The following is a 13238-nucleotide window of genomic DNA, read 5'->3' on the forward strand; positions in this document are numbered from 1 at the left end:
AGAACATAAGGCTCTGTCGTGCCGTTGTAAGTTTCGAACCGTCAAGGAACTGCTGACTTAGTCCAGTGTCATAGATGCCAAGAGTTCGGACACATGCAGAGATTCTGCACAAACCTTTTAGAAGTGCTAAATGTACACAAAACGACCAAAATTCGACTGCTAAAGTAAGGGAAGCCGCTACCTGCTGTACTCACTGTGGAGAAGAGCACATTACATCCTACAAAGTCTTGAAAGTCTACAAGCAAACAACCCAACGATTGTTTAAATTGCAAGGCAGACACTAACAGCCTAATGATGAATGAAGCTTCGTCTGCTCCACCAAGTCAACTTATTACTTGCAGTTTGCTGCGCCACGGACCTCAAGTCCAGTCTGGTAACCCTCCCCAACCCATTACATCACCAATCGTCGATGATGTCATGACGTCAATTAATCAATGCAAGTATGGTTAAAAATTACTATATGTAATGCTAAAGGTCTATGCAAAAGTAGAACCGAAGTAGAACATTATATTAAAACCAACAAAACATCGATGTACCTCTTGTAGCAGAAACCTATTTTAATTATCGGTCATATTTCAAAATCCCAGGATACGAACTAATCAAATCAAACCATCCTGGTATTTCTTACACGAAAGGCAGACTACATTTGAACTATATTTGGAACAAAGACTTGACATGCCATTCAGCTGGCTCGCCAACTCCCGCAGTTTTTAAACATTGCTTTTCAAATGGAGGTACCAAACGCAGAAATAAATGCTATAAAAAATCTCCAGGTTATAAAAGAATTAATGCACTAGCCTTAATAGCGCTTCCAGAAAACGTTATCGACATTATCGTCACGCTCTTTAATGGTGTGCTCATACTTTGCTATTTTCCTTCTCAATGGAAATGTGCTGGGATAATTTTGACCGAAGCCTGGTAAGCTTGAAGCCTGGTAAACCTGAGCATCTGGTCAATTCATATTGACCGATTTGCCTACTGGTAATTATTTTTAAAATATTTGAAATAATATTTTTGCGCAGTATCTTGCCTCTGCTGGAGGAGAAACAGCTCAACCCAGATCACCAGTCTGACTTCAGAAAGTTTCATGGCATAATTGAGCAATGCCACAGAGTAGAAAACTTTATAACTGATGCAATGGAAAATTGTAAATATTGTTCTTCAGTTTACATTGACGTCCGCCAAGCATTTGACAAGGTCTGGCACCTAGGTCTATTATATAAGTTAAAGGAAAAGCTGCCCATGCCTTACTACCTAAGCTATAGTCATACTTGTATAATCGGACGTTCTACGTCAGGTGACGTGATGCTGAGTCGGTTCTGAGGCCCATATGCGTTGGTATACCTCAAGGCAGCGTTCTTGCGCCTGATTCCACAATTACGGCATCTATTCGGATGACACTGCACTGTTGGCGTCGAGTAGTAATTCTACTGCTGCCTCCAGAAAACTGCAAACGCAATTGACTGCTTAAGAATCGTGGCTCACCAAAAAGAACATTGGCATTAATACTGAAAAGTCCATACAAGTGGTGTATATCCTCAGGCAGGAAATATGTCCTCAAGTGGCGTTGTATAGTCCGTTGTAGTTGTTACCAACAAGCACAAGGTTAAGAGTATGTTAGGCCGCCCGCGCACATACACCATTTCGGCTCTAGGGAAAATTAACTACATTACGTTGGCTTATAGTTAATTCTTCGTTTTTTTTTTCACGAATCACTTATTTTTCTCATTACTTTTTTAGTTAACAATGCTTTCACATCAAATACTTTTTTACGACTAATATCAAAAGCACAAAGTGAGGCATTCAGAAGTCAGTATTCCAAAGAAGCAAACAAAACTAATAAAGGTAAATATTTTTTGTTAGTTGTCAGTATCAGAATTTCAATGTAAATCAAAGAGAACTAAACAAATACTGCTTCTTATAAATTTTTCTCTGGTTATTTTTTTTTATTTTTATTCGAATTTTTAATTGAAATTAAGTTACGAATCTTACGAATAAAGTAATAAAAATTTATTTAATTATGGCTGTGTTTTCTTATTTATATATAGAGTTAAAATAAAATTTCTGATAACTTGTTCGGTTTTGCACTGTACTGTAGGTAGGAAGAGGCCGCTGAAGCAGAGACAATGTGCTTCTTTACGGATGACTTAAAGATTGGGGGACGGTTGGTGGAGGAACTTACTGCGTGGACTATTCATGAACACCAGCTTTATGCTTTCTGACCATTATAACGGACTGGGCCACATACTAAGGCACATGCAATTCTCTAGCTGATAAGATTTCAAGGAAATTCGCTTCACTGTCGGTGAAAAGAGAGGAGGTATGCTGTCTTCTTGACTTTCCTTAATTGTAGGGTTTCTAACTAATTATCGTCCTATTGATATCCACGCGGTAAGATTTAGAACGTATGCTAATTGTATGAGCTGCATGGAAAAACACAAGGTAGAAACATCTCAACACTTCCTTCTTGACTCACCTACCTTTACAAGATCAAAGATCTTACACCTTTAAGATTCAGGTGAACTGGCGGGAAAAGAAATTCAAAGCCTATGATTTCTGATGGTTCAGTTCAATTCTACAATTTCATTATATGTTTGATAAAGCTTTACCGCAATCTTCATGTATAAAACGTAAACAGTATTTTTTACTATAATACATTTTTCAATGTGCAATTCGTTTGTTAAACACAAAACAGTTAGGCTTTTAACTTGTAAAAACACAAATTTAATTCAATTGGAATTGATTAATAATCTAAATAAAAAAATAATTATTGAAACGAATAATTTCTATTATTAATTTCAAAATATTTAAAGTGTAGAAACGAAACCCCATGGGTCAAGCTTTTTGTTCAACAACTGCAATGAGGATTCGGCTAACTTGGAGAGCAGTTCAGCCAGCTTATGCTTTGTGTACACTTTATACAGTTGTCGAGTTTCCGAGGCGATTTCGTCTGACAGCTTAACACATCCTTGGTAATCTCCTGAGACGTGTAAAACTTTATACAATAGAAGTACCATCTCGGGTATGCAGATACTTCGTATTTTTACTAACTGTATTTGACGATTCTGCCAATCTAATCCATTGATGTTTACAGGATCTTTTGACGTATCTGGATCAATTAACCACCCCTTTTCCGGGAAGAGTAATATATTGAATAATGCATCTCGTGTTACTAATGATAAGTGATGAAAAATATTATTAAAATACTATAATGTAAGTTTATAATTTTTTAGCTTACGTTTAGTTTGTTCTTCAAGATTTGCTTTCCAGCGTTTTAGGTCTGCATGATAAACTTGCCCTTTATGCTCTGATGCAACTCGTTCAGTAAAATTTGCGCCAGCTGTGACAAGATTTGGTTCCTTCGGACGACTATGCAATAGCCGTGACCATTCCTCAAAACTGTCGATAGCAGCTAAGTAAATTTTATAACTTAGATATTCCTTTATACTACACTCTTCGCGACAAGGAAAGTTCTCACTTGAACCATATATATTAATTATTTGAGAAAGTGAATCGGTAGGGACAATTTCATAAACTGCGCGTACGCATTCCGATTTATTCTCGCCAAGAAAATTACGTATCATCGCGTTTGCTTGCCACAACAGGTCGCCACGTTGGGTTGGTAAAAAAGTTAACCATTCCAACGCACTAATTTTTCGCTGATCGAAAGGTGAAATCTCCCCAATTTTGATTTTAACGTCAGACATGGCAGCTTTGTCGGTAATTTCTGGCATACGTTGACGTATAGTATCAACTGTATGGCGTGTAATATTCTCTACATCAAGACCAGCATTTATGGCCTCCGTGAGTGCCGCTGAGCGACTCGCATTCTCCGTAATTCCTTCTAGAAATTTGGAATATAAAAACATTTGAAATTTTCCAGGCAACGCAGCAGTGTAAAAAGCAACTAATTGTGCATCTCCCATTTTGATTAAACTTTCAACATATGCCGCTACTATAAAGTCCGCTGTTTCTTCCTTATCAACACGTCCAATTTGTCGCAGAAAAAGTACAATGTGCGTGATGAACCGTAGAAGATGAGGATCTCGTGGATCGTTGGACTTATCAGACTCCTCAACCCAACGGCGCATTATTTGTAGCAATTCTCCTATATTGTCCAATATCAAGCACTTTTGTATTATTCCGACTTTACTGCAAGTGTAGTCGCGGACGGCTACGTCTTTGTGAACCGACAGTTCTTCGAATATCTGTTCCAACGACATTTTCGAATTCCAATAAGTATCGGGTAGCGGAAGGTAAGCTTTAATGCAGCAAGCACGTATTTCACTCTCCACACGTATGTCAATTTGCACTTTAAGATATGCCCAAAGTAAATCCTCCCATGAACCACTTAATAATGCCTTTAAAGACTCGAGGTGACCACAAAACGCTCCAGCTATTGCGCGGGTATATTCATCAAATTTTTTACAGTCAGCCATTAGCCAGGCGCATTTCTTCCAAATATCACGACGAGGATTCCCTTCGATTGGCTGCTTTTCTCGAGTATTAAATTGTGTTTCATAGTTGGGATCTTCATGTAGACGCCAACCCTCTAGTATAGCAGCGCGCCATGTTTGTCCACTATGTTTACAAATAGCCATTGCTTCGTCAATTCGTCCTTGACGAACTTCTGTAAAAATACAACGTGATAGACGTAAATTATCTTCCTCATCCAGCGCATGAAGTGGACGACGTTCACGATATGGAGCATCCGGATCTAAGGCTTTGACAATAGCCACTCCTGTGCCAAAAGCTACATCACGACGGGTTTGTAGTTGAAAAAGAGTGTTTTCCCAACCTACTGCGCGATTAGTAACATGACCAACTTGAGGTTGAGAATCCTTTCTATCGTAACATGCTTCAAGCCAATCGACCATCAGTTGGTACTCACGTAATGTAGAGTTGCCTATATATTAAAGAAAATGTGTTATATTTTTTTTTTATTAATTATACAAATATATTTATTGCTACATACATGCATAGAGTTGGTCAATTACTTCTTTCTCTGAACCTCCTAAAGGTGGCATATTACAATCCATACCAACATCTTCTCTTTGCACCATGATCCTATCTTTGTATAAGGCAAATAACAGTCTCCATGTTTTCATTTCTTGGTCCAACCACATGTAATTTTTAATTTGAAATTTGGAGATAGTCGCATTCTGTCGAATGGCTTTCTGTAACTCATCAGCTACTCCAGCACATATGTGTATCAAATTTTGTATTGTATCAAAAACTTCAGAGTCATTTGTGCGCCCTTGCAAAACTTCTAGGAATTGAGGAAATAATGAATCTGTTTTTTCCTTAAGTAAAAATATATGTTTATTTTCCTCTAACGTGGACCTGTCACTAATGTTCAAAATATCACAAGTAGTGTCATTGTAATTCCCGAAATATGTGTCAGAATAATTGAACGACCGTTGTCGTTCCGGCTGATCTAAAACGCGGGACAATTCGTTTGGTAGTAATGTGATGGATGACGTATTTTGGGGTGAGCCTAATTCTTTAGTTGTTTGAGGTTTTATTTGAGTTGGGCCGCGGTTTGAAGTAGTGAATGTACTATTTGACATTTTAACACAATTTGGTATTATAAAACTATTTTTCTTTAAAAAGGAAGCAAACGCCGATGGAAACCTTTCGTCTTTTTACTATTTGACTCAGTTTGCCCTAAAACATGTAGAAATGGAATTACAGGGTGCAATTATTGTTTAAATAAATTTAATGGAATAAATTGCCAATAGTATTCACAATAATTTAATCATATTCTGACCCGAGACAGAGAACGGAGAACGTATATCCAGAGAACTTAAATGAATGAAGTTCTCTGGTTCATGGTGTGCCGATTGTCAAAATGTTCCTCTTGACGGAATGTTACTCAGAGAACATAAATCAGAGAACGCAAATGGATCATTTTACACTTTATGTTGGGAGATACGTACTTTGTCAGAGAACGTTGTTATAAATACTCATTTCTGTTAAATAACAGTAAATACTACAGAAAATGGTGAACTCCTTGATCTCAATTTTTAATTAGTAAAAATGAATTAACATAAAATAATTTAAAAAATAATAAATAATAGTTCAATAAAAGGGAATATATTTCAAATGGCATATCAATATTCCCAGTTTGGCATACACATTATATTCTCTTCAATATTCGCCGTTTGGTTATGTTAAGAGAGCGTATGTTTACAGATTCACCGCTGTTATAAAAGCGAGAAATGTTATTTGTTTCTCGTGCATGTGTGGTGAAATCCTTGATAAGTTCCTACAAATTGTTCGCTGTCGAACCTGCACCTTCTCATTGTTCTAAGTTCTCTGGTTCAACAGCGAACAATTTGTAGGATTTTATCAAGGAGTTCACCTCACATGCACGTGAAACAAATAACATTTCTCGCTTTTATAACCGCGGTGAATCTGTAAACATACGCTCTTTTAACATAACCAAAGGACATATATTGAAGAGAATATAATATGTAAGCAAAACTGGGAATATTGATATGCCATTTGAAACATATTCCCTTTTATTGAACTATTATTTATTATTATTTTTAAATTATTTTATGTTAATTAATTTTTACATTATTGTGAGTTATTATTAATAATTTAAACATATTTTCATATATTTCTTAAAATAATTCATTTAATGGAGTCACAAAAAGTTCGAAAATAACATGTCACTACACCTATCAGGCGACGCAACGAATTACACCACTCTATAAGCAAAACGTATATACATACATATACAAGATGTTCTTTGGTATGCGCATAAACAAAAATTTAAGTAATAAAATGGATAATAATTGACTTCGGACAAGAAAATATTAATAATGAGCGAAGTAATATGAAAATAGAATTAAAATATCTTTCAATAAAATAGGATTATAAAAAAAAATTGTATATAAAAATATCTGATAAGATTTGAATTAGGCAAAATATTTCATTGCAATACTTGAGTCAGAGAATGTTAATGAATAGAGAAGGAGCAAATGTTAAATGAAATCTTTTTGTGTACTAATTTGTAATTCCAGATGAGGGAACATCGAAAAATATAACTTTGAAAAAGAAAAATACACCACACAATATGCGAAAAGGAGAACAATAAAAAGGTACGTTCGAATCCTAAAACTCATGAAACTGAAATTTTATTTAATTTTTTATTTTATTAATTGGAATCTAAGCATATCTCAATTCAATTACTTTAATAGCATATTTTACTTCCTGATATCATTAAAATATATCAGAAAATTTTTGTTCATATGTTTAGGTTTATTGAATATTTCCTTATTCACACATACATTCTTAAATACTCGTACGCTGATGCTTGCTTCTTCTTGCCACTCGCAAGCAATGACTTTTGTCTACACTTTTTGGTTTTTGCGAGAAGCAAGTTGAACCAGAGAACTTAAAACAACAATTCATTTAAGTTCTCTGGTTCAACTTGCTTCGTTCTAGCTCATTGTATAAATCTACAAGTAGCCAATCCTAAGATTTTCACTAATACACACGCTAAAATATCCCACTTGGTACGGGTTGCCTCGAAAATTCTACTACTAAAATCACAATTGGAACGGGTTGACAACCAATATTCTGCTACTAAAAGCACACTTTGTACGGGTTGCCAACCAATATTCTACTACTAAAACGATCAAATGACAGAAATCTGCTCTAGTGTGTTGCCGTGTTATTTTTTAAAATTAATAACTTTAAGAATGTTTTTATTCCATATTCAAATATTTTTCGGTTGTTTTAATTCCTAAAGATTAAATTTACATAGAATTATTTAATTTATTATTTATTGTATTGAAATATTATTAAATGTTTCCAATTTTATCTTTTTTAACTTACATGTTTATGTTTTTGTGAGTAAAAATTCTTTGTCTGTTGAATATTTAAATTCTTAGTTTACCGGTTTAGTCCTGGGGAAAGAAACACCCAAAAAAGGTCTGTAACGCGCCTATATTGCAACCTCAGAGGTGGTGAGGAATAGCAATGGGAAAACTTTAGTTTACCACCCCACGATTTCAGGGTTAAGAGGGGTATGGTTGGATAGAGGAGATTCTCCAGATCACGAATATATATAACTATTGGCGCCGGAAACGTATAGTTTTCCAGATATTTCCATTTTAAGTGCAAATTGTTACACTACAACCTTTTATTTAAAACTCTGTGTCAAAAAAAGGCATATTCGATCAGGTGATCACGGCTGTTTCACACAGATAGGAAATCAGCTGATTCTTTGGCTACTTGTAGGCTTATACAATGTTCTAGCTGTTCTCGTAAAAAGCAAAAAGTGTAGACAAAAGTCATTGTTTGTGCAGGGCAAGAAGAAGCAAGCATCAGCGTACGTGTACCTATGAATGTATGTGTGATTTACACATTTGTATAAATACACATAAATAAGGGAATATGCAATAATCCCAAACATATTTTCCTGAAATATTCTAATTATTTCAGTGAGTAAAATATGCTATTTAAGTAACTGAATTGAGATCAGCTAAAATGTAAAATAATAAAATAAAATAGATATAAAAATTAAGATTTGTGATTTATAGGACTCGAACTTAAGCGTTTGTATTGGGAATGGCTTAACTCCTTCACGCTTACGACCTAAGCCACCTCATGCATAACTCTGCGCCGCGCTATTTTTTCTGTGCGCCTGGTAAACCACATTTGGTTTTCATATAGAATTCCTACGCAAATGCGCGAATATAAAAATGAACGAATGTCTTCAGTAAAATTGAAGAATCAGCAAAGTTTCAATTTTACAATTTGTATCACTGAAAATCCTACCATCCCCTCGCATTTGTATGTTGCCCACAAGCTGCTTCCTCACAACATTTGCTACAAATCAGTAATTGAAGAATTCGTCTGGTGTTCCCTTCAGTAAGGAGAATTGGACACACGACCTCTTAGCGATTTGAAATATTATTTTAATTTTTTTCATATTATGCACTATTTTATATGTTAACTTATTATCATTATTTCAGAGTTTGTCGATTTAGCCCATTTTATCTAACTACGACGCTATGAAAATGCAGCCCAATTGGTAATCGCAATCATTGTATAAATCTACAAGTAACCAATTCTAAAATTTTCTCAATACACACGCAAAAATATCAAACTTCGTACGGGTTGCCTCGAACATTCTACTACTAAAATCACACTTGGTACGGGTTGCCAACCAATATTCTGCTACTAAAGTCACACTTTGTACGGGTTGCCAACCAATTTTCTACTACTAAAATTAGGCTTATACAATCATCGCAATATTTCAAAAGTACATAAGTTAACTTTTAATAGCTAACCACTGCAATAAAACAACATAGCCGACCGACGTTGTCGCAAAATTGTCGATTCAAACAAATTGTGTCAACTCCGCCACGATGCGCAAAATTCGGCGTCAATATGTATGCGAGCTCATATGTATATATGTATGTTTGTGGATAAAGTCGTCATTTGGTTTTTTCCAACAACACAATGTCCGCGCGAACTCGCCGTTATTTCGTTGGCTTGCCACCATGCACAGAGGCGTGTCAAGTGAGGACTCCTAATATATTGTATTAATATGTTGCTTAATTGTATTGAAAAATACTAATGCATTAATGACTTATTTTTGTAATATAATAATAATAATCGCAAAAATATAAATACACATAAATATACTTATAATCGTTATAAAATAAATTCGATTAATAAAAACTATCTGAAATAATTATATGGCAGTGCGTCCCTGCCCCCTTCTTGCTTGCGATCGTTCAACCAGAGAACTTAAAACAACATCTTCATTCATTTAAGTTCTCTGGTTGAACGATCGCAAGCAAGGAGGGGTCCGGGGGGGTACTACCACATATTTATTTCAGATATATTTTTATCAATCGAGTTTATTTTAAAAACGATTAAATAAGTGTGAATTTATGAGTATTTATATTTTTACGTAAATATTATAATATTGCGTAACTAAGCCCTAAGATATCAGTATTTTTCTATAAAAATTAAGCAATATAATAATATGATAAAAGCCCTCCGTTGAAACGCCTCTGACCATGATGGCACGCCATGGAAGTAAGGCGAGTTCGCGTGGAGACGAGGCGGAGCAATAAATTGAGCTCTGACAAAACGTTGAAAAAAAACGAAATGACAACTTTGCCGACAAACACACAGAGCAATACATACGAGCGTCGTATTTAAATAAAATGGACTAAATCGACAAACTATGAAATAATGATAGTAAGTAAACATATAAAAGTACTATATGGAGTGTGCTTAGAGTATATAGAAGTAGTTAATGATTTCATATACATGTCAATTTTATATAATTTTTTTAATTTAATGCCATATATAGTGCATAATATGAATAAAATCAAAATATTATTTTAACTCGCTAATAGGTCATGTTGCCAATTCTCCTTTCTGAAGGGAGCATCAGACAAATTCTTCAATTTCTAATTATTAGCAAATGTTGTGAAGAAGCAGCTTGTTGGCAACATTCAAATGCGAGGGGGATGGAAGGATTTTCAGTGATACAAATTTTAAAATCGAAATTTTGCTGATTCTTCAATTTTACTGAAGGAATTCAAATTCAATTTCAGTCATTTTTATTTATTGTAATTTCATTTTCGCCATTTGCGGTAGCAATTCCATATGAAAACCAAATTTGGTTGACCAGGTTTACTTTTTCGGCACATCTCGGAATTTTTACCAACAACACAATGTGGTGACGCTTTGTCGTCGCGTCAGTCCTTTGACAGATTGACTCTTTGACATGAATGCAAAAAACGTGATCTTCGGTCATTGGTATATCAATATTCCCAGTTTGGCATACGTATTATATTCTCTTTAATATTCGTCGGTGGATATGTTAGGAGAGCGTATGTGTACAGATTAACCGCGAGAAATGTTATTTGTTTCCCCTGCGTGTGAGGTGAAATCCCCAATCAAATTTTACAAATGTTCGCTGTCGAACCTGCACCTTCTCGTTCTTCTAAGTTTTCTCTGATTATATGACCCAGAAACAAATAACAGATATATAATTGAAATTTAGAGAGAATCCTTAGCCAATAGTAGTGTTGCTGTGTGTCAGAAAAAGGGGAAAGGGGTAAATACTTCCCTTAGTCCCCATATACCTAATATAAATATCTTCTGGCTTACTTCATATCGCATATATCGGCCAATATGTAAGCTATCTTAATAAGATTTGGTGTATATTTTTTCTTATAATGGTGTATTTCTAATAACATATCAGTCAATAAGTAAGATATCTTATCAGAATTAACTGAACGTATAATAATGGATACACTATACAAGGTACAATTCAAAAGTTCCAGGACTTTTTAAACAACGCGGCTTCTAGTAGCGCCATCTGTCTGAAATTTTTATCCCTCAATTGTGTATTCTTCAGTGTTGTCGTATAAAATTTATATAACAGCTGACTTGTATATCAGCTGAGATATCGCGCTACATGTGACATTACATTTGTAGTGTCGGTCGGAAAATGAACATCGAACAAAGAGCCAACATTAAGTTTTGTTTTAAACTAGGTAAAACTTGGTAAAACTTTTACCAAAACGTTTCAATTGATGAAACAAGTTTATGGCGATGATTGCCTATCCCGTAGCAGAGTGCACGAGTCAAAAGTGAAGACAATGCTGATTTGTTTTTATGATACCAAGAGTTTTGTCCACAAAGAATTTGTTCCACCCGGCCAAAACGTTAACGCGGTATTCTACCTTGGAGTTTTGAAGCGTTTGGTTTGGTTTGGTCTCCTCGATCGACGCATGCACCTTGTAGTTAAATGCCGAAAGTATTTGAATTTAATCTACGGTGTACCCTTACTCCCAAATACTATATATGTAAATACTTGTATGGACATATAGAGCTTTTTGTTATTCTAACTATAAAATTTACCTTCTTCAGTTGTGTTTATATCCCAAATATTGGTAAGTGCGGATTTCACTCATAGCGTAGTCCAAATGTAAAACACATTTTGTTATTTGATAGTTGGAAATTCAGCTGTCATACAGTAAGTTTTTTGATCGGTTGCGTAGTTTTCGTTTGGCGTTCGTTGAAAAATGGAAGATCAAAAGGAACATTTTCGCCATATTTTGCTTTTTTATTTTCGCAAAGGGAAAAACGCATCGCAAGCTCACAAAAAGTTATGTGCTGTTTGTGGCGACGAAGCCATAAAAGAACGGCAGTGTCAAAATTGGTTTGCCAAATTTCGTTCTGGTGATTTTTCACTCAAAGATAAAAACGCCCTGGTCGTCCAGTTGAAGTTGATGACGACCTAATCAAAGCAATAATCGATTCGGATCGTGCAGAGAAGCTTCAGGTATCACATACATGCATAAAAAATCACTTAAAACAACTTGGCTATGTTCAAAAACTCGATACATGGGTTCCTCAAGAACTGAAAGAAACGCATGCGATTTGCTAAAGAAACGTAATGAAAATTATAATTGATAACTGGCGATGAAAAATGCGTTGTTTACAACAATATCGAACGGAAAAGATCGTGGAGCAGACCAGGTGAACCAGCTCAAACAACATTAAAAGCTGGTATTCATCAAAAGTCACCCGAATGATCAATTCTGTTGTCTACATTGAACAACTAACGAAATTAAACAATGCAGTTGAAGAAAAGCGGTCCGAATTGATAAACCGAAAAGGTGTTGTATTCCATCATGACAATGCAAGGCAACATACATCTTTGGTCACTCGGCAAAAATTATTGGAGCTTGGTTGATATGTTTTGCCACATCCACCATATAGTCCTGACCTTGCACCATCGGATTACTTTTTGTTTCGATCTTTACAAAACTCCTTGAATGGTAAAAATTTCAATAATGATGATCAAATCGTACCTGATTCAGTTTTTTGCTAATAAAAACCGGAAGTTTTATGAACGTGGGATTATGATGCTGCCTGAAAGATGGCAAAAGGTCATTGATCAAAATGGGCAATACATTACAGAATAAAGTTATTTAGCTCCATGACAATTACCACAATTACTTAGTTGCCAACCCAATACATACATATGTATCTCATTTGAAGATGATTTTAAAACAATTTTAGCTGACGCGAAGTAAAATATGGTAATAAAACTAAGTGAGTCTATGACCTATAATATAAATTAAACAAATAATATTTCACTAGCACCTAGCAGTATATTGGAGTTCATCAATATGCTGGCGCATGTGTATGTATATGAGTCGTTATGACTTAGGGGAGGGCACAAT

At 35.1% G+C, this 13238-nt stretch overlaps 1 protein-coding gene and 1 long non-coding RNA gene across 2 annotated transcripts; one reads left to right on the plus strand and one right to left on the minus strand.

Moving 5' to 3' along the window:
* Window positions 1-2102: 2102 nt before the first annotated feature.
* On the plus strand, window positions 2103-2998 carry LOC138855970 (uncharacterized). Its single transcript, XR_011395108.1, has 2 exons — window positions 2103-2320; window positions 2397-2998. It is a non-coding gene; the product is annotated as an uncharacterized lncRNA (long non-coding RNA).
* Window positions 2696-5677, minus strand: Nup107 (nuclear pore complex protein Nup107). Its single transcript, XM_014241687.3, has 3 exons — window positions 4976-5677; window positions 3239-4906; window positions 2696-3172 (listed from the first exon to the last, which is right to left on the minus strand). Exons 1-3 carry the CDS (start codon window positions 5568-5570, stop codon window positions 2808-2810), a joined length of 2628 nt encoding a protein of 875 aa, XP_014097162.2. The 5' UTR covers window positions 5571-5677; the 3' UTR covers window positions 2696-2807.
* Between the last annotated feature and the right edge of the window lie 7561 nt (window positions 5678-13238).

This window comes from Bactrocera oleae, chromosome 3 (genome assembly GCF_042242935.1).
Source record: "Bactrocera oleae isolate idBacOlea1 chromosome 3, idBacOlea1, whole genome shotgun sequence".
Classification (NCBI taxonomy): Eukaryota; Metazoa; Arthropoda; class Insecta; order Diptera; family Tephritidae; genus Bactrocera; species Bactrocera oleae.